This window comes from Pelodiscus sinensis, chromosome 3 (genome assembly GCF_052426305.1).
Source record: "Pelodiscus sinensis isolate ZL-2025 chromosome 3, ASM5242630v1, whole genome shotgun sequence".
Classification (NCBI taxonomy): domain Eukaryota; kingdom Metazoa; phylum Chordata; order Testudines; family Trionychidae; genus Pelodiscus; species Pelodiscus sinensis.
Window position 1 is genome coordinate 38,757,467 of NC_143054.1, and position 19,625 is coordinate 38,777,091.

The 19,625-nt window shown below is 39.8% G+C and overlaps 1 protein-coding gene across 1 annotated transcript in view; it reads left to right on the forward strand.

Moving 5' to 3' along the window:
- The window catches only part of DLGAP2 (DLG associated protein 2), a 466,399-nt gene that overhangs the window by 331,985 nt on the left and 114,789 nt on the right, over positions 1–19,625 (forward strand). The window contains exon 5 of the mRNA XM_075923576.2: positions 11,122–12,191. Coding sequence (XP_075779691.1) covers positions 11,190–12,191 — 1,002 coding nt within the window. The 5' untranslated portion in view covers positions 11,122–11,189. The remainder of the gene's footprint in view (positions 1–11,121; positions 12,192–19,625) is intronic.

Genomic DNA, 19,625 nt, shown 5'->3' on the forward strand with positions numbered 1-19,625 from the left:
AGGTTAAGAAAGCTGCAAGACCGGGTCTAAAGTGAGAGGTATCTGTTACCTTATTTTCACTAAAGACCAACCCAGGATTACACTAATTTTGTTTTTATTAAATGTGGTTGTTGAATTCAATGGAAAAGGGATTGAACCTGATCACACACATACATCCATACACTCATATGCAAACAAACATACCCCATTTTTCTTTTGCTTAACATTACCAATCTGTTGCTCACATTAACTCACTGGTCAGGTGAGTTAAGTGTGAGGGGAGGAGTGGGGGCTTCTCTCAGTCCAGACTTTTAATCATTCATCATATTTTCTTTATAACACAACCTATATTCTAATTACATCTAAGAGCAACAGCGTGATCATGCTGTATCACAAGAATCCTTCTGATCTCTTTCTCACATAATGGAATGTTACAGAGCTCCAAAGGTTACAAAACTTACAGTCACATTATACTGAAACTTACATTTACATTTTACTGTATTGGGTGGAGGCTTTACACAACATTTCCTGCCCCTTGGTCACCCAAATCATGGTGACCATACAAAAGTGGATGGTGTACCTCCACCCATCCATGCCAATATTTAAATCGATGTGAAAATTTCTGGATTGTCCAATACTTATAGCATGTCCACAATAACAAAATACATATCAATAACAAAACAATGGCCAGAGGATTTAACAATAAATGTAACAAGGCCAAAGCAGAAGGGGCTCCATCCCATAAATACATCATACCAGTGGGAGGCCAACACTGATTCCATCTCTTGAGCTGCCTTAAGCAAACAGCCATTCTCATGTATTACATTTAAATTAGCCTGCTCTTCCTTTCGAAGGGTCTTAGACACAAGATTCAATAAAGACACAAACTGATTTTAATCTGACCACATGGTGTTCCACTGAGTGTCTGTTTTTCCTTCATCCCAACTTGGGGTGGACAATATTAGTGTCTCACGTTGCCTGGTGTGTGTCCAACTGGGCACCACCATATTTCCCACACATATAGTGGTGAACCCAACTCAACACTCACATACAGGAAACGAGCTACAATAGCTTTATTCTACCTCCCCTAGGGACATTACACATATTGCCCCATTCCCTCCCTGGATTACCACATATTTATTACTAAGTCTAATCACAGGACATCATTCTTTAAATATTGTATCCGAGAGGCAGAATTAGCTCCTTTTAGTGAGGTCCACCCTTCCCATATATAATTAGTGAAGGCTCTCTGCTTTCAGTACTAACATTTACCTAAGTAGTACTGAGTTTGTGACTGCCCATAGCAGCATCCTTTCTCCTGCTTTGTTAAACTGAGAATGGTTAGTTAATGTGTTACTAAGAATACCTATCAGTGGGAAATATATTTTTAAGCCTGATGCATTGAGAACCCCAAGCCTTTGGATAGAGGTGGACCACCATGGATATGGGAGTATAACTGACAGTTTGGCAGGAGGTGGAGGGATAGAGAGAGGAAAAGGTCTGATTAGAGATTCCTTGATTTTCCCTGCTTACTGCAGTATCCCCTCTTTTCCCAAAGACAATACACAACAATGCTGGCATTGAAAGAAACACCACAAGACAAACATAAAACAAAACACAATATTTGTCACGACAATAGATCCATGTTATTTTCAGTTGCTCTTCAGTGAGTACCACCTCTTTCTGATGTTCTGAAAGACAAAAAGAACATTTTCCTATCCCCTTGGGGGTGGCGTGTTATATCTTAAAATACTCCTTTCTTTTACAAGTATTCTTAGTGATTCCTTTATTTGCCTGCAGTTACCCCAATACTTACCTGTTCTTTTGTTCTGTTTGCAGGCCAGGTTTCAATGGCTTCTTCCCTTGTAGCGTTTAAGGTGAATTATCTCACTGTTCAATCATTAAATTAATGAGATGGTGTACATCAGTTTCCCTCTTATACTGCAGACCAGGTGTGTTTTCAACTACCACTCCAACATGCTTAAAAGGTTTTCCTTTTCCAAAAGAAAATAATCTGCATTATATTTTGTTACGGGGTTACTTATGAACATTACATTTATCCCAGGATTAAACAGTAACATTAGCATAAAGTCTCTTACAAGTGGATATTTACCATGCCTTTTATTAGACAATTTATCTTTGAGGCTAATGTATTCCATGCCTTCCTAAAATTTTTGCATAGGCTTTAATTTATCCCAGGGGTTATGGGTAAATTTCCTCCCCACCGGTCAGGCGATTTGCTTTCATACTGTCACTTTTTGGCTCACTCTTTTATTCAAAGTTATCAGCAGCTCAGAGCCTCTGCTTTAAAAGTGATACAATTATTTTCAGAGTTCTGATTATTTTTTACTTTTAAGTCCTGCTTCCATAACACACAGTACCCCTTTTTACAGATATTGCACATGTCATAGGAAAATGCACATTTCTTCCATTGTTTAACTTCTACAACATTACATTATCAATTTGTACATATAGTGTAACTGTTTCTTTTGTGCTCAGAGAGTATTCATATACTATTATTAAAGTGATAGTCTGGTTACTCAGAGCTACCTTAAGGCTCAGTGTTCCTGACATTGCTCTTTCCCTTAATTCTTGTACTTCAGCTCTTATTTGCTATTTTACCAAGAAACAAGACATTCAGATACTCTCCCCATTTAATATCTCTTGTTTGACTGATTCTGGCTGCCTGTTGTAACGGCCACAACCTAGTCTATAAAAAATATAAAGCATTGAGGTACCAAAAGGGTTAAATGCTGAATGCCAAAAGCCAAGAAACAATAATTATCTTTGTCTGGCAAAAAGTGTCTTGTTAGTTTTTCAACTTTGTATGAAATAGGATTATGAAAAACCAAACAAAACCAATTCATTTGAAGCCTACAAAACAGATTCACAAATCTACAAAACAGGAGTGTTGTTTAGGTCTTTAAAAACCATACATATTTACACCATATATAGATGTGTGTACACACACACACACACACACACACACAAACACAAAGACCCATACATATATACATTCTCTTTAACTTAACATCTCTTACACTACTTTAAATTTTTTTTTCACAGCTGTGCATAGATTGCATTTCCTTTTATGCACTTGGACGGTTAAGTTTTAATAGAAACCCCTTATGCTCTTTTTACAAATTTAATTAAAGTGTCCATAGTCTAATGTTTAAATCAGATTGTCTCTGCCTGGATTATTTACAGACATTCTTTAGGAAAAGTGCCCATTTTTCGTTCAAAAAGGCTTCAAAGAAACCAAGAATTCTTTTCCTGTAACACTTTCTTTTTAGCATTTTTCCATTTTAACTGCTCAGTTCCCTTCAGACTCTGCAGTGTTAATTTTTTACTCTTTTTTCCCCTAACTTACTTTCTCATCCTTCAAAAATGTCACTTTTACTAGCTCAAACAATTACCATACCAAACTATCACCGTTCACAGGGATCTAAATTGCACTCCTTTCCTTACCCCTCCCACTAAGCCCTCTCTCAAAGCTGCTGCTCCTCTGAGCCTGGTCCTTTTATTTTTTTACTTGCTGAACAGTCCCTTTCCATACTTACCCTCTCTAACTCCTGCTTCCCTTGCATAGTTTCAGAAATATAATCAGCTTTAGCAGCTTGCCAAGCCCAGCAAGTTCACCACAATAACCATGCCACTGTGGCCTGATCCTTTGTCTTTGAATCCAGATGATAACAATCATAATATTTCTGGTACATTTTTCCTACATCCATCATGGGGCCCCCTAATGGGGCCCACCCTTGGACTGTGCCCGGAGGAGGAGGGGGAATTTTGCTACCTTGCCTCCACTATAGATTCAGAGGACTCTTCCCCTTTCTTTATCAAACAGCAGCATCATGCCCAAAACCAGGAAGTGGGAGTAGGTACACTAAGATTTTTAGGCTACCTGCGCACTCTCTACTCCATGTTGCCCATTTTTTCTAGTGAACCTGGAAGGGGGAGTAGGTGCACCAGGATTCCTTGGCTACCTACACACACTCTGTACTTTGTATTACCCCTTTCCTCTAGTGTACCCTATTGGTGTATTGCCCACATTCTCTACCATTCAGTGTTACCTTATTTTCACTAAAGACCATCCCAGAATTACACTTATATTGCTTTTATTAAATGCTGCTGTAGAATTAAATGGAAAAGGGATTGAACCTGATCACACACATACATCCTGTGACAGACCTAAGTCAGCAGCCTGCCACACTCTGGTGGAAAGCAAGTATACGGGGCACTGGATATGTACTTTTCTCTTTTCAGAGTAAATTACTAGAGCCTGCTGCAATAAAATGAAGGCAGAAAAACACCTGGTGCTAATTAACTAGATTGCTCCCTCAGACAAGTCACTCAAACCTGCAGCCAGTTACAGCCAGTGGAGTTACTTTAAAAGGTCTCTCCTAGGTAAGGAGAAGGGGAAGAAAAGAGTGACAGACCCAAAGGAGAAAAGGGAGGAATAAGAAAAAGCTGTGTGTGAACTGAGAGCTGATTAACAGGTAGCAGAGGGAGGCATTTGGAGAGATTGTTTGGGGAAGTGACCCAGGGAAAAAAGATGCCAGTCAGAAGGAAGAACAACCTTGACTGCTGCTGCTACTTTAGGGGCTCTTGGCCAGAACCTGGAGTGGGTGTGCCCAGGTTTCCCCCAAACCTTCCCACACACCAACACAAAGCCTTTCCCAAGAAGGGAGATGAGGACTATCAGGAAATTTTCAACCCAAAGCAATGGACTACCCTGTGATGAGTATGGCTTACTAAGCTGAGGACTCTATCTCCTTTAAAGTGAAAGGGGTTGTACATAAGACCACGGTGAGTCTATAGGCTAATATTATCTACCAGTGGCGCGAGACCCTCAGGGCACAGCCAGAACTTTGCCACAATCCTTACATTCATGTACAAACAAACATAACCCATTTGCTTTTGCTTAAAGTTACCAATCTGTTGCTCACATTAACTCACTGGCCAGGTGAGGGGAGGAGCAGGGGTTTCTCTCAGCCCAGACTGATGCTCCAATCTTGGCAAGATGAGACCCGGAGATTCTTGCAAGATACCTCATCCTTTACAAGGCTTTTCTCACATTCATGTCTATGCATTTTGCTGTGTCAGTTCTTAATCAATCACCATCCCTTCTGTTTAACATATATTTCTCTGGGAGTTATTGTTTACTCTGACATCAGTATGTTGGTGCTTCCTTCCCAGTGTTATTTCAAGGCTGTCTTGATTGTAATGGAATGCTTGCCCTTAACACTCCAAAGCTATCTATAATGTCCTGCATCGGTCTGCTTTGTTTTGGGCTTCAATTTATGGTACTTTGACACTTTGATACAATTGTCCATGCAAAGGATACCTACCTATTTTAATACAAAGCTTCTATTGGTATAAACTTTTAATCGTTCATCGTATTTTCTTTATAACACAATCTATATTCTAATTATTTCTAAGAACAACAGTGTGATCATGCTGAATCACAAGAACCCTTCTAATCTCTTTTCCACATAATGGAATGTTACAGAGCTCCAAAGGTTACAAAACTTACAGTCATATTATACTGTACTGGGCAGAGGCTGAACACAACGGTATCTTTTCTGTAATGTTGCCTAAAATTGAGACATGAGGTAAAATTTTCAAAAGTGCCCAAGTGACTTAGCTATTTAAAACTCAATTTCAATAGTGACTGGCACTTAATGCAGAGTCAAAGTCTTGTTGAATTTCAATGGGATGTAGGGTTCTAAATATTTAAATCATTTCTTGAAAATGAGATCGAGGCTCCTAAGTCACAGAAGTGCTTTTCAAAACTTTATTCTTGGTCCCTTCCTTGTAGCAAGAACAATCTTATGCTTTACCTCTAGGCTAGAGTTAGATGTGTGGCTCCCATCCATAACTGTAGCTTTATAATCATCTAGCAGAGTTATTACTGAGCCTGCATGCTATCTTTAGACATCTTTGCTATCATTATCTTGGGCTATCAGTGCCTTTATCCAGATATTTGGGGTCCCATCCCTGCAATATCCTTATTATACCACAAAGCAGTGCAAAGAACTTGAATTTCCTTTCTATATAATTATATGCTAGAGTAACTAAGGCCTTAATCCTGCTATTTTCCCTCTGTACCAGTGCTCAGCCCCATTTACTGCATTTATATTATTGGTTCAGCATAAAATTAGGGCCTTAGTGTACAAATGTTTGGTTTGGATGCAATTGCAATTCTGTTACTCATGGATAGATGGATACATATGACATATTGCACATACATCCTCATTTGAAAATGCAGCTGCAGAGTGAGTATAAAAGTTGTAAAAAGCCAGTCTCTGAAATTCACATCAAGCAAGCATCCACATTATTTATATAAACCTCTTTGGTCTCCATAAATAGGCAGGAAATCTCAAAAGATTAGAATAGCTCCTGAGGACATTTCCAGTATTTGATCTTTTGAGTTGACCAGTTAGTTAATAATTGCAATCAACAAATCACTCACTTTTAGTGCTGGAATAAACTATTAAGAAACCATTTAAAAGAGGAAAATATCTCTTGTGTTGTTTTGCAGTTAAAATTTGTAATAAAGCCGCAATGGCTGCAGGAATGGGACCTAGAAAGCTGTACTTACTCTAACTGAAACTAGTGGCAAGATGTCAGTGGTGCCGAGCATTGCAACTCAGTTGAATTTATCTGGAATTGTGGCTGCTCAGCACCTCTCCAGATTGATATCCGAAGCTCATGCCCTAAGTGACAGAAATCCTCAAAATTTTGCAAAAAATAGAGAATTTCTTTTAAATTTCCTCTGTATATTATTATTCTTTTTTTCTCCTAGTAGCGTGTGATAGTCCCTGCAATGGGATGTAGTTATGCTCCTACATTATTTACATGGCATACTTAGAAGTAAAAAACTAGTCAACTTTAAATGCGAGCAGCTAAGTATGTTGCTTGACTGATAAAACATTTGCAAATATAAACAAATTTAAATTATTTTTCAGTGGAAATCAGAGCAGTTTTCCCTGAAAGTGGCTAAGTATTGGGTATAGTTTATTTCTTCCAGGCATTATTATTTTTATGCTTTCTCAGTTTGCATTCAATATGAGACATACAGACAGATTTGTAGAGCTAGCTTTGCAATGACAAATTCCTTACTTTGAATGGCTGAGAAATTTCCAGTTGTTTTCACATTGATTCCCTTTAGCAAAGAATAGAGTTCCAGGAAGTTACAGATGCAGAGTCTTGATTTTTCATTGCCTAAATGTTTTCAGGCCTCTTGCCCCAGTACGCTAATGTTAACAGAGCTGCTTCAGAATTTCAAGCAGTGCTCTCAGTAATTAAAGCTGATGCTAGCTGCCTCTTCTCCCTTGATGCTGACACAAGGTAGAGAAACTGTCAAGTTTTCAAGAATTATGCCCCATACTTAGAGAGAATAGCCTAGCAGCTACTTGAAATAAAAGAGCAGCATTTTTAAAATTGTAAAGTGGAAAAGAGTATCCAGGAGAAAGGCTGAGGATGGGACAAATTCTGTAACAGGAGAACAGAGGAAATGGATGGAAAAGGATGCAGTTCTTGAATCCATCAGGGTTTAAATTTGGTGCATCTTTCGTGTAATGTTTCATAGCACTACAGCTTTAGAGAATTGTATAAGATTTAAAAAATTGCTAATAGGTTCTATTGCTAACCTTATATGCTATTCATATATGCCAACATATATCTGGATCAGTGTCATGAAAGAAATAAGTCATATATATGCAATAGTCCTGTTGTCTCCAGTGTCCTCATCCAAAGTTCCTTACTGTAGTGAATGAAAGAGTGCTCTCTTCCTCCAACAGAACCCCTGCTCTTATCACATGATGTATTAATCATGCCTCTTGTTGCTGTGGCCAAACTGGTCTGGATTATTCTAATTTGCTATGCTCAAAGTTTCCTTAGTTTTATGTACTAACTGGCAGTGCAGCTTTGCAGGAGACATTAGTGTCCTCAAGTATGAAAAACTAAAATATTTTACAAGAAACCGTAAGGCCTGCTCTTGTAGAAAAATCACTGGGTCAGATCATTCTCACACTTGTGTTGTCTCTTTTAAAAGACAATATAACTCCTGCCACATTCTGGCATATCTGTATTATATTTTTAAGATGGCTCTGATATTGATATTCAAATTATGCCAAGTACTGGGGTGCTCAGGAGTAGGGCAGAGAGTGAGGTGAGATTATATATAGGTAAGGTTGCCAACTACTCTAATCACAGAAACCCACGCCCACCCTTGCCTCATCCTCTGCCCCACTGCTTCTCCAAGGCCATGCCCTGCCCCTTCTCTGAGGCCCTTTCCCATCCCCACTCCCTCTGTCATTCACTCTGTTCCCTCTCACTGCTCTGGGGAAAGGGGTTGTTAGGTGCAGGCTCTGGAGATTAAGTGATGGGTTTGGAGTGGGGGGGGGGGGCCTCTGGCCTGAGCCTAGGACAGGGATTGGGGTGTGAGAGGAACTACAGGCTTAGGGAGGGAATTTAAGTTTGCAGAGGAGGACTCAGGGCTGGTCCACAGGTTTAGGGTATAGAGTGGGTACAGGGTGCAGGCTTTCGGAAGGAGTTTGGGTGCAGGAAGGAGTTCCAAGCTGGGGTAGGAGATTTGATGCAGGAGAATGTGAGGGGTGCAACCCTAGGCAGCACTTACCTAGGGTTGCTCCTAGTCAGTGGCACAGCAGGGCTAAGGCAAGCCTGGCCCTGCACTGCTCCTGGAAGAGAGACTGGTATGTCCCTGCGGCCCACTGGGTGTCATGTGGCTCTGCAGCTTCCACTAGTCAACAGTTCTCAACCAATGGGAGCTGTGAAATTGGCTCTTGAGGCATGAGAAGTGTGCAGTGACTATGTGGGCCTGGGCTGGGGCTGCATGGAAATGGGGCAAGAGCCCCACGGCTTGCCCCAGCTACTCCTGACTTCACAGGAACGGAGCCCCACGGCAGGAGCTAGAGTTTATGCTGCCCAGGGAGCCATCAGTAGCTAGGCAATCAGCCCAGCAAGGTTAAGAGGGAGGGCAAGGCAGGGTTGACTGCTGGAGCAGCCTGCCAGCAATACATGATGGGCTTGGGGGCTGGCGGCAGAAGTCTTCCCCTGTCCGGCAAATTCTCTTGTTTGAGTCTGGTCAGATCACAGTGATGCCGGATCAGAGATATCCAACCTATACTTGGTGATATACTGGGTTAACTATCATTTAAATACTGTGCTAGTGATGTGACTAGATCCCAATGGACTATTGTAATAATTTACTGCTTTATCTGTATAATAGTTCTGTTTTTCAATGGATAATCAAAAATTGGGTATTCCATTGGAATATTTCTATTTTTGTTTCTGTTGTGTGGCCATATTTGTGCAGGACAGTACAATAGTCTAGATTCTTTGTATAGAACAATGAGTTTTCATTTTAATATGATAACCAGCAGGAAGTAGATACAACAGATTGATATAAGCAAAACAGAAGTAACAAAGATTAGAGTAAGACTGATTTAATACTACAATAAAGCCTGAGAATAAAAACTTGATCTATTTGGAGTCTGTTTTGACTTTTGTGAGGTCTGGATTTCACCCAACATACAGAATAAGATGTTGTTGTTTTAACTGAATATTGAATTTCCTTTAAAATTGTATTAAATATAATAAAATATACTCAAGTGTCCCCCAATATACTAGACTGCTCTGATTATAACTTTACTGTTGTCAAAGAATATGAATGATTTGCTCTTGTATCATAGGTGTTATGACATAACACTCATTAATGTAATACAGTATTATTTCTCAAGAGAAAGATACCAATTGGCAGTGGATCCAGAGTCTGGCTTTGATTTTTAGACCACAGATGGGGATTTGGGAAGGAGAGGGACATAAGGATCATTACTGCTCTTCCTTCATTATTGTGTTACTTTTGTATGCTGGTTACTAGTGTTGTATTATGACAAGTAGCATATTCTTTGGCTTCCATTTCTGTAGAAGTTTCTACTTGTTTGTAGCATGCACCTGCATTAGCTTACCCATTACTTCGTTCTCAAGAGCACGTTTCCAGGAAGCCAGTGCTGAAGTGAGCTGGAAGTGTAAATTCTTAAATGCATAGATGAGCCTCTACAGGAGTGGTTTTAAATAGTCTAGATATTTATCTGCTTTTGAAATGTTTGCCTTAATAAGCTGAATTTCGAAGAGGAATATGAATGCATGAATCAAACTGAAGTATTCAGATTTATTTATTTTTTTTGCAGAATTTAACAGCTGCAAGGACTTGCATAAGAAAAGGAGAAGAATTTTTCAAAAACTGAATACCATATACCTTCATTTATAAGCCACTCTTGATTAGTAATCATTTCTATTTATTAGCTGCAACTTTACTACAAAAGCTACTGGAGCAAATAATTAATTATAATAGAAGCTGTGGCTTTTACATGTGGATATATGGGATCTGCTGTTAAGACCAATAACACAGAATGGTTAAAAGAAATATTATCTCATTAGAGAACTCTGGGACAAATGTATAATTGGGATAAATAGTACATTTTGGAGATTACTGTACCATACAAGCTAGTGACTGGTATGGGAGTGCATCTGCACAGTTGATGAGAAATGCTCAAATTGTCAGGCATCTGTTCCTGTACAGTTTCGGGAAATAGAATTCAGTGTGTTCATAGTCCTTCATTATTTGTAGTTTTGTCTGAATATATGTTTTTTGAATAGCAAATTTGGGAACTGTAGATGAGATTCACTTTATCAAAAAATAAAGCTTAGTTTGCAGCAAAACAGTTTATAACGGTTAGATCATCCAATTGGGGGACACAAACAATCCCATGTGACTTAGCTGACTAGTCACAAGCCTTGAGTAGTGAATTCAAAATAGCAATTAATGAACTGAATGCTCAAAATGTATTCATACAAAGCATTTGAGTAGAATTGCATAATAAATATATTCAGAAACATTCAGATTCTTTTGTAGATTTGTAAACAGGAGAAAAAGATCTACACCTACCAAATATTTAACCTGTTTTAATTTGTAGATTGAAGTACCCGATAGATAACTGAGACTTTCCATTGAGTTTCTATGAAAATAAAGCTTTATTTTCACAGTATATTTGTACATTTAAAATTAATATTTTAATTTACTACAATACTGAAAATTGTGTGTTCCCTCCACAGACCAGCAGTACTCCTGGTCACCTTCTCAGCACTTCAATGAAGAAAGATTCTCGCCTGCTCCGAGGAACATGAAAGGATTATCTGGTAGTCGCAACCAACCACAATTATGTTCTGCTCATACTTGTGGCTTAGCATCCCCTGAAGATTGTGAACACACCCACGATCATATCCACCATGGGCAGGAGCCAAGGCAATCATATCTTCTCAGCCCTACAGAGAGCTGCCCGCTGGACCATCATCGCTGCTCGCCACGAAGCTCTATCCATTCAGAATGCATGATGATGCCCATGGTTATGGGCGATCACATGTCAAGTAGCACTTTCCCCAGAATGCACTACAGCTCACATTACGAAACTAGGGACGATTGCACCATGTCTCACGCTAATCCTAAAATTAACCGAATTCCTGCCAATCTCTTGGATCAATTTGAGAAACAACTTCCTCTCCACAGGGATGGGTTTCATACTTTACAATATCAAAGGACCTCAACAGCTGCAGAACAACGCAGTGAAAGCCCAGGAAGAATACGCCATCTTGTTCATTCAGTCCAGAAACTTTTCACTAAGTCTCATTCTTTGGAAGGATCATCCAAGGGTAACGTCAATGGGACAAAGGGAGACAGCCGAGGGGACGACCATCATCATGGGCATCATTCCAAACATAGCAAAAGGAGTAAAAGTAAGGAGCGAAAACCAGAGAGCAAGCATAAATCTGGAATGAGTAGCTGGTGGAGCTCTGATGATAATTTGGACAGCGATAGCACTTATCGCACACCTAGTGTAGTAAATAGACATCATGTTGATCATATCTCCCACTGCTACCCTGAAGCGCTCCAGGGGCACTTTGGGGATCTCTCGCTGAAGACTTCCAAAAGTAACAATGATGTGAAATGCTCTGCTTGTGAAGGGCTAGCAATGACCCCTGATGGTAAATACATGAAAAGGAGTTCTTGGTCCACACTTACAGTAAGCCAGGCTAAAGAAGCTTATCGCAAGTCATCACTTAACTTAGATAAGCCTCTGGTTCATCAGGAAATCAAACCTTCTTTGAGGCCGTGCCATTACCTTCAGGTGAGAGCCAGATTTGGTTAATATTCACAATAGAACAGCAATGAGTTATTATTCATGTCAGAAAGTCATTATAAAAATATATGGGTGCCCTGTAAATCTATTTTACAGGTTATGGTATTTGCCTTCTGCAGATATCTTGGAAATAGGAAATCTGCAGTATTTATTCTTCAGTAATATGGTTCAGATTGCATTGTGACTAAAATGTATGTAGTGTCAACTAGTTTAATTTGAAGTAATTCATTTTCAGTATCTAAGTTTGTCCTGTAGTTAAATCTGGATGATCTCTATGATTCAGATTACAGAAAGGGGCACTTTTCCCATTATTTTTTGTCTAGGATACATTTATGGAGGACAACTAGGGTATGTCTACACTACAGAGTTTTGTTGGAAAAATGGCAGTTTTTCCGACAAAACCTGAGTAAAGTCCACACTGCAATAGTGTTCTTCCGAAAGTAAATCGAAAGAACAGAGGGGTTTTTCTGGTGTTGGTAATCCTCTTTCTAGGAGGAAGAAACCTTTCTCTGAAAGAGATGTTTTGGAAAAAGGCATCTGTGGACGGGAAAGAGGGAGTTCTTTTGAAAGAAGAGAAAAGAGGAAAAAGCACAGGTGCTCTGATGGCCACTCTGTCCATAGTAATCACAGCTTAAATGCAAGATAGCATCCATTCAGTGGAAGATCTATTCCGAAAAAAAGGTTCTTCCAAAAGAAGCCTGTCATCCAGACACAGCCTCATAAAGTAAAGGTACTAAGCTAATCTGGGTGAGATCTTGAGAGAGCTTTCCTTCTGTTACTCTCAGTCTCTTCCCAAACCTTCTTAACAATCTGGCTAGATATACTGGTACACTTTGTTGCTTTTGCTTCTCTGATGATGCAGAGCAGTTTAACTGGGTGAAAATACAGGCTTCATGATTACTTTGCCTCACTGACATGGAGCAAAGCAGTGAACTGAATCTGGTCCTGTGTCTTTAAGACTTGGTCTGAACAATTCTTAACATTATGTCTACGCTACAAGGATTTTGCACACAAACTGACGGAGCATACACACCCCAAGAGCGTTTTTGCACACACAAAAAATACAGTAAATTGACAGGATAGAGGGCTTTTGCTGGCAGAGTTATTCCTCTCCCCACGAGGAATAACTGCTTTTTGCGCTACAGTTCTTGCGCAAAAAGGCATGTGTGGCTGCTTCTCAGGGGTTTCATGTGAAAAAAGAGCCTGTCAGAAGAAGCACAGGTGCTCTGATGGCCATTCTGTTAATGACAATCAGAGCTTTTTTGTCGAAAAGCCGTGTAAACCTCATTTTTTGAGGAAGAGCAGCTTTTTGAGAAGGGGGGGGGGGCGCCAAAAAAGCTGCGTCTAAACTACTTTCACTTCCGAAAGCGGAGCTTTCCAAAGTACAATCGGAAGAAGATATGCAAATTCCCACTGCATTTGCATATCCTCTTTCTACTGTTCCACATAGTGTAGATAAACTGTAAGGTCTACATGGCAACACTATTTCAAAATAACTAGTGCTATTCCCAAATAACTTTTAGTTCATGTCTACACAGCAGGCAGTTATTTCAAAATAGTGTCAAACTACTGTCAAGCTGGAGGGCTTCTTACTCCGATTCCTGTAAACCTCATTTTAGGAGGAATAAGGGAATTCAGAGGAAGAGTGTTCTATTTCGAAATAAGTGCTGTGTAGATGCTCCCTATTTTGAAATAAGCTTTTTTGAAATAAGATATGCAATTGATGTAGCTCAATTAGCATAGCTGATTTCAAGGTAAGCCCTTCAGTGTAGATGCACCCTTAGGAACTCTGTGGCAGATCTTGAAGTCTGATGCTTGAACCTAGGTGCCTTAAGTCCCTGCCTACCCACTAATCACTGCATCATCCTTCCTTTCCTCTTGATGAGAAACAGCAGAACGTTGTCTCCTCTAACTTTCATCTTTGGGGAGGTAGCCAAGCCAGGACAACTTCAAGAAATATGAATAACTGAAAACAAGGGGCTAGAGTAGAAATTCCTGTGCAGCTTTAACTATAGTGGTTGCTACTGCTCCCCAAATCATTTTTCCCTTTATTTAGAAAGATGTTGGGAGCAAGCCATATCTTTAATCATCAGTTATAAGAATCTTTGGCTAATTAGGTACAGCACATTTGAAACCAAAGGCTATTATCTGATTTACTCTACTGTTTGGCATGAATCCTTAGCTGTGACATGGATTTTCAGGAAGAAAGCTGGAAGTCAACTAAGTGTCAATAGTAAAATTATAAATTTAAAAGTTGGATTTTACCATTTTCATTATTCAAATATCTGTGAGCACTGCTGGAAGAGAAAAGAAAACTACTTCAGGCAGAAATGTACAACTAACAACCACTACAGTTTGGGAGCGTAATGTTATGCTTCCTCAGTCATTCAACAGTATTAGAAGCAGCAGCATGAAATCAAGGTAAACACATCAGTGGTACAGCGAATGAGTCAGCACTTAAAAAAGAAAATAACATGTTGTGCTAAAAATGGCCACAGCCCCCTTCTGCCTTCCTGATGCATTAAAGTGTTAGCGTCATCCATTACAGCACTGACATTACTAGTGTGCAGGTGGTAATAGCATCAGTGGATTCTGTACTATGAAAGAAAAACACTCTCTGTACTTCTGTGCAATTTAGTCTTAAAAAAATAAACCAGTTCAGCTGCACTCTGCATTCAGGTATGCTGAAGTGGAGAAGAACATTAAGTACAGGCCTGCAGAAGGGTCCCCTTAATAGTTGCTTGCATGGCTCCTAGTCCTGAAACCCTGCTGAGGCCACTGTTGCTTCAATAAAGTAACATTATAGCCTTAGAATATCTGTACTACAACTCTCCATGCTGTTTCTTTGTTGGGAGGATAGAACTTATCCTAACCAAATTCTATATGCATTACAATGTCATGGAGGCAGATTACAAGCTCCAGATTTTGTCATGTGAATCCCTATATTGCAACTATGTAAAATTATTTCCAGTGCTGCATAATTGCTGAGTAGAAATTACTCCTAATGTGCATCTCAATGAACTACAGCAGAATCTCAAAGCTGTGCACACCGAATGTATGAACTGACCTATCAACCACACACCTAATTTGGGATCAGAAGTACGCAATCATGCAGCAGCAGAGACCAAAATAAAAAAAAACTAACTGGATAGTACTCTATTAAACGCACTACTAAAATAATGGGGGAAGCACTATTTTTCTTCATAGTTAAGATTCAAAGCTGTATCGAGTCTATGTTCAGTTGTAAATTTTTGAAAGAACAAACAGAATGCTTTGTTCAGAGTTACAGACATTTCAAAGTTATGAACAACCTCCATTTCTAAGATGTTTGTCACTCTGAGGTCCCACTGCACTCATGAATGCATTTCATAATGTTCTCAGTGCCCATTATATCTTTGTACAATTCTATACTTACTTCCTGAATGGCTTTAAACAACTAAATTGACACTCCTCTTTCCCAGTACCCAGGGATGCAGAGGCTACATGGCCAAGTCTGAAGTGATGTTCTTTGAAAGAGAAAAGTGAAATAATTATATAGACTGAGCCTTGTGGGGCAAAGTTTTAACTAAAACCACTGAGTGTCTACGATTATTACCATGAATAATGGCTGATAGAGTGCTGCCTCCAAGTGCTAAAAATCCATTTACAATGTTTGATTAAAATACTGCTACAGATATGCTGTGGCTGATTTTCCAAATAAAATAACAGAAATATTTATATTTTCATATCTCTCTAACACCTCGTGCATGTTAACATTATATCGTAAGTGCTGTTGTCAGGCTGGGAATGGTGAGAGTGTGTTCCTACCAGGAACTATCAGGAATGATTCTCCTTTATATTTCTAGCACTTCTTTGTTGTCAAAATAATGTTCATCATTAAAAAGAGCACAACGAGTGGTCCTGTGGCACCTTAGAGGCTAATAATAAAATATAGAATTGTGAGCTTTCATGGGTAAATCCACTTCATCAGGTGAATCAGTGGGTTTTACCCATGAAAGTTCAAGATTCTATATATTTTTATTAGTCTCTAAGGGTACGTCTAGACTATAGGCTTTTGTCGACAGAGGCTTTGTCAACAGATACTGTCAACAAAGAGCATCTAGACTACAGCCAGTTCTGTCGACAAAGCAAGCCGCTTTGTTGACAGAGAGTCTAGACTCTCTCTTTTGAAAAAGCACAGTGTGAATGCAATAGCACCTTTTTGTTGACAGAACTCTGTTGACAAAAGGCGTTATTCCTCATAGAATGAGGTTTACCATCTTCAACAAAACTGCTGCATTCTGTCGACTTACCTATGTAGACGCAGGTCTAGTTTTGTCGACAAATGTCCACTTTTGTCGACAAAACTCTGTAGTCTAGAGTCTAGACACACCTTTAGGTGCCACGGGACAACTCATTATTCTACAGACTAACATGGCTCCCTCTCTGAAACATTAAAAAGAGAGGTAGGTTGAAAGCTGTTTTTTGCCAAACTTGCCCAGGGCAACCCTTAGCATCCCAAGAAGCCATCAGCCACAAGTAAGCTATTATTTTAGAGCTCTGAACCAGTTCACACCTACGATGGGATGCTGCTTTACTACTGCCACTGATGCAAAATAGCCACACACTCCTTGTGGCTGCCTAGGACTGAAATGATTAGCTAGTGCAGTTTTGGGCCATGGGAGGGGGGGGGGCATTGTACAACCATCATTTTAAAAACATTTTTAAAAGATGGAACTTTGACCCCCAAATGCTCACAGTTTCGCCACCCTTTCTGGGTCATCTTTTAGTCCCATCTTTAAAGGATGATTTTGAAGTGTAGTTGTTCATGTGTTTAAATATCTTAGTGGTAATGTATTCATGGCCCCTATTACTTGAAGTAAAGGAATAAATATACCTTCCTTTAGAACTGTACAGGTTGTAAATGTGTACTAATAAATGGAAAGTAACAAAAACCACCAATTTTCCTCAAGCTGCTAAATAATTGCCCATGGAGTTTTAAGTTTGCTGATCAAAACCATCAAACTCATTTGTAAGCATGAGAAGAGTGAAAGAGATAGAAAATATATATGAATTTCTATATAGGTCTTTTACAGTTAGGTTTTTCTAAAGACGCCTGTGCTCTACTTTTTGATTATGTGGCAAGTATATGTTAGAATCATAAAATCATAGAATACTAGGACTGGAAGGGACCTTGAGAGGTCATTGAGTCCAGTCCCCTGCCCTCATGGCAGGACCCAGTTCTGTCTAGACCATCCCTGATAGACATTTATCTAACCTACTCTTAAATATCTCCAGAGATGGGGATTCCACAACCTCCCTGGGCAATTTATTCCAGTGTTTGACTACCCTGAAGGAACTTTTTCCTAATGCCCAACCTAGTTAGGCTAGCTAGATTATCTAGAAATAATGCTCTGCATGCAATTTGTAATTTGCTCCTTATGGGCCAAATTCTTCTTGTCTTCTGTCAAGTCTGAAGAGGAAAAGTTGGTGTGCAGATTTCCAGGGTGGCAGGAAATAGAGGCTTTGCTTGGGAGCCTAGGGAGAAGAGAGCTGCTCCATGACTACTACTGTAGGTTGTGCTGTGCTCTCATATTTGAAAAAATGGTCAATGATTCATCTTTTAACTCACCCTCATCCCAAACCAAACCAATCTGTGAAAGATGCAGAGGAAACCCTATCGTCTTGGCTCTATCATCTCTGGAGGGCTTGAATACAGCATGTGGGTTTTCTTTCCTGCACACATCAGGACTATATCAGTTATTTTTCAGGTAGGGCCTTTGTGGCCACACAGAGGGAAGAAACATGATTGGAGGCAGAGTAACTGGACAAATGCAAAGGTAGAATGATGTAGCTCCTTAGAAGAGCAAATCCAGAAGAGCAAGTTTTATTTAGCCTTCCTTGCCTGAGAAGACTTGTGGCGGGTGGGGTGGGGGAGGGCACCCTTTACTTCCAAATCTTCATGCCCAGAACTTCATCTATTCTGTGGCACAATGAAAACAAATCACACAACTGCCACCCTTAAATTCTACACAATGCAATTTTGTCTGTCACCATGAAATACCCTTTATTCCCACTTCCTCAGTGAACCATGGCAATATTATGGTTCCTGGTTTAAAATACTAATAGATGTAAAATTCATCAGAGTATTTTTACAGTGATTCTTCTAGGCTACGTCTACATTGCACTTTCTTGTGCAAGAACATATGCAAATGAAGTGCGCAAGGGGTTTTTGGGCAAGAGCTGTTCTGCCTGAAAATAAGCAGCAATGTAAATGTAGCCTTAGTGAAAGGATGAGGATTTTTTCCCATTATATCCTGTAGATATCCTGGCTCCACATTCCAGGATAAGGTTCCTACGTCATTCAAAGCCTTTTCCTCCTTCATGTGCCAGGGAAACTTATTGTCAGGTTTGTTTGGTCATTTTTCTAGTCCATTTGGACTAGTCTGCTGCTCCACCATCCAGGCAGGCCAGCTGACTAGCCTACGTTACCGATGTTTCCAGTTCCCCTTAGGGAGCAAGATATATTGTTTGGGGCAGGTGGTGGGGGGGGGGGGATTCTCCCTAGAATTTACACCATAATTCAGTTAACTCAGCTTGTGTGGAAAGCTGGAAAATGAAGTGCTACGTCAACAAGCAGATCCTGGTAAGGCTAGGGGAAGACAGAAACTTTTTCTTCAAGGCTTTCTGAAGGGTAACACAGGTAACATTTAATATATTTACACTAGAGTCATGTCTTTCAGTTTATGTTGAGATTCTGGAGCACAGTTCTGTTCTGGATAAAGTAATCCCTGAATACATGGGTCCCATGTTGTCTTCACCTCAAATTTTATGTACTATATTTGGGCTCTGTTTGGGGCTACTCTTGCCAGGGCGGGGGGTGGTAGGGAGAGGGAGAGTTTGGTAATATCAGCTAATACAGAATGCAGCTGCTGACTTGCTTCATGGCGTGACTTACACACAGCATCTTATGATTGTGCTTTGTGATCTGCATTGGCTTCCAGGTCATTTCCAAGTGCAACTGAAGGTGTGATTTTTGACCTATAAAAGCCCTAAATGGTTTAGGATCAATCAAACCACCTCCATCTGAATGTGATACTATGTCAGATGTGGTTCGTAAGATGACATCCTTCTGGTTTAAGTGGGAGAGTCGTTGGCAGGACACTGCCACCAAGGAGTCCTCAGCTCTGAAATTAACTCCCACTTGTTTGAGGGAGACAGTTGACCTTGAGGGCATGCTGTAAGAGCTCTCTGTTCTCTTACATGTCAGGGTCAGGGGCGGCTTATGAAATTTGAAGGGAATTGAGGGGGTGGCTTTCATTAATATCGAGTAGGAATTCTTAGCATCTTTAATAGAGCTTTTTCAATTTTTTTATTATATAATCCATGTACGTAGAGCAATGAATCAGCACATTTAAAAAGGTCAGAATAACTAAATAAAAT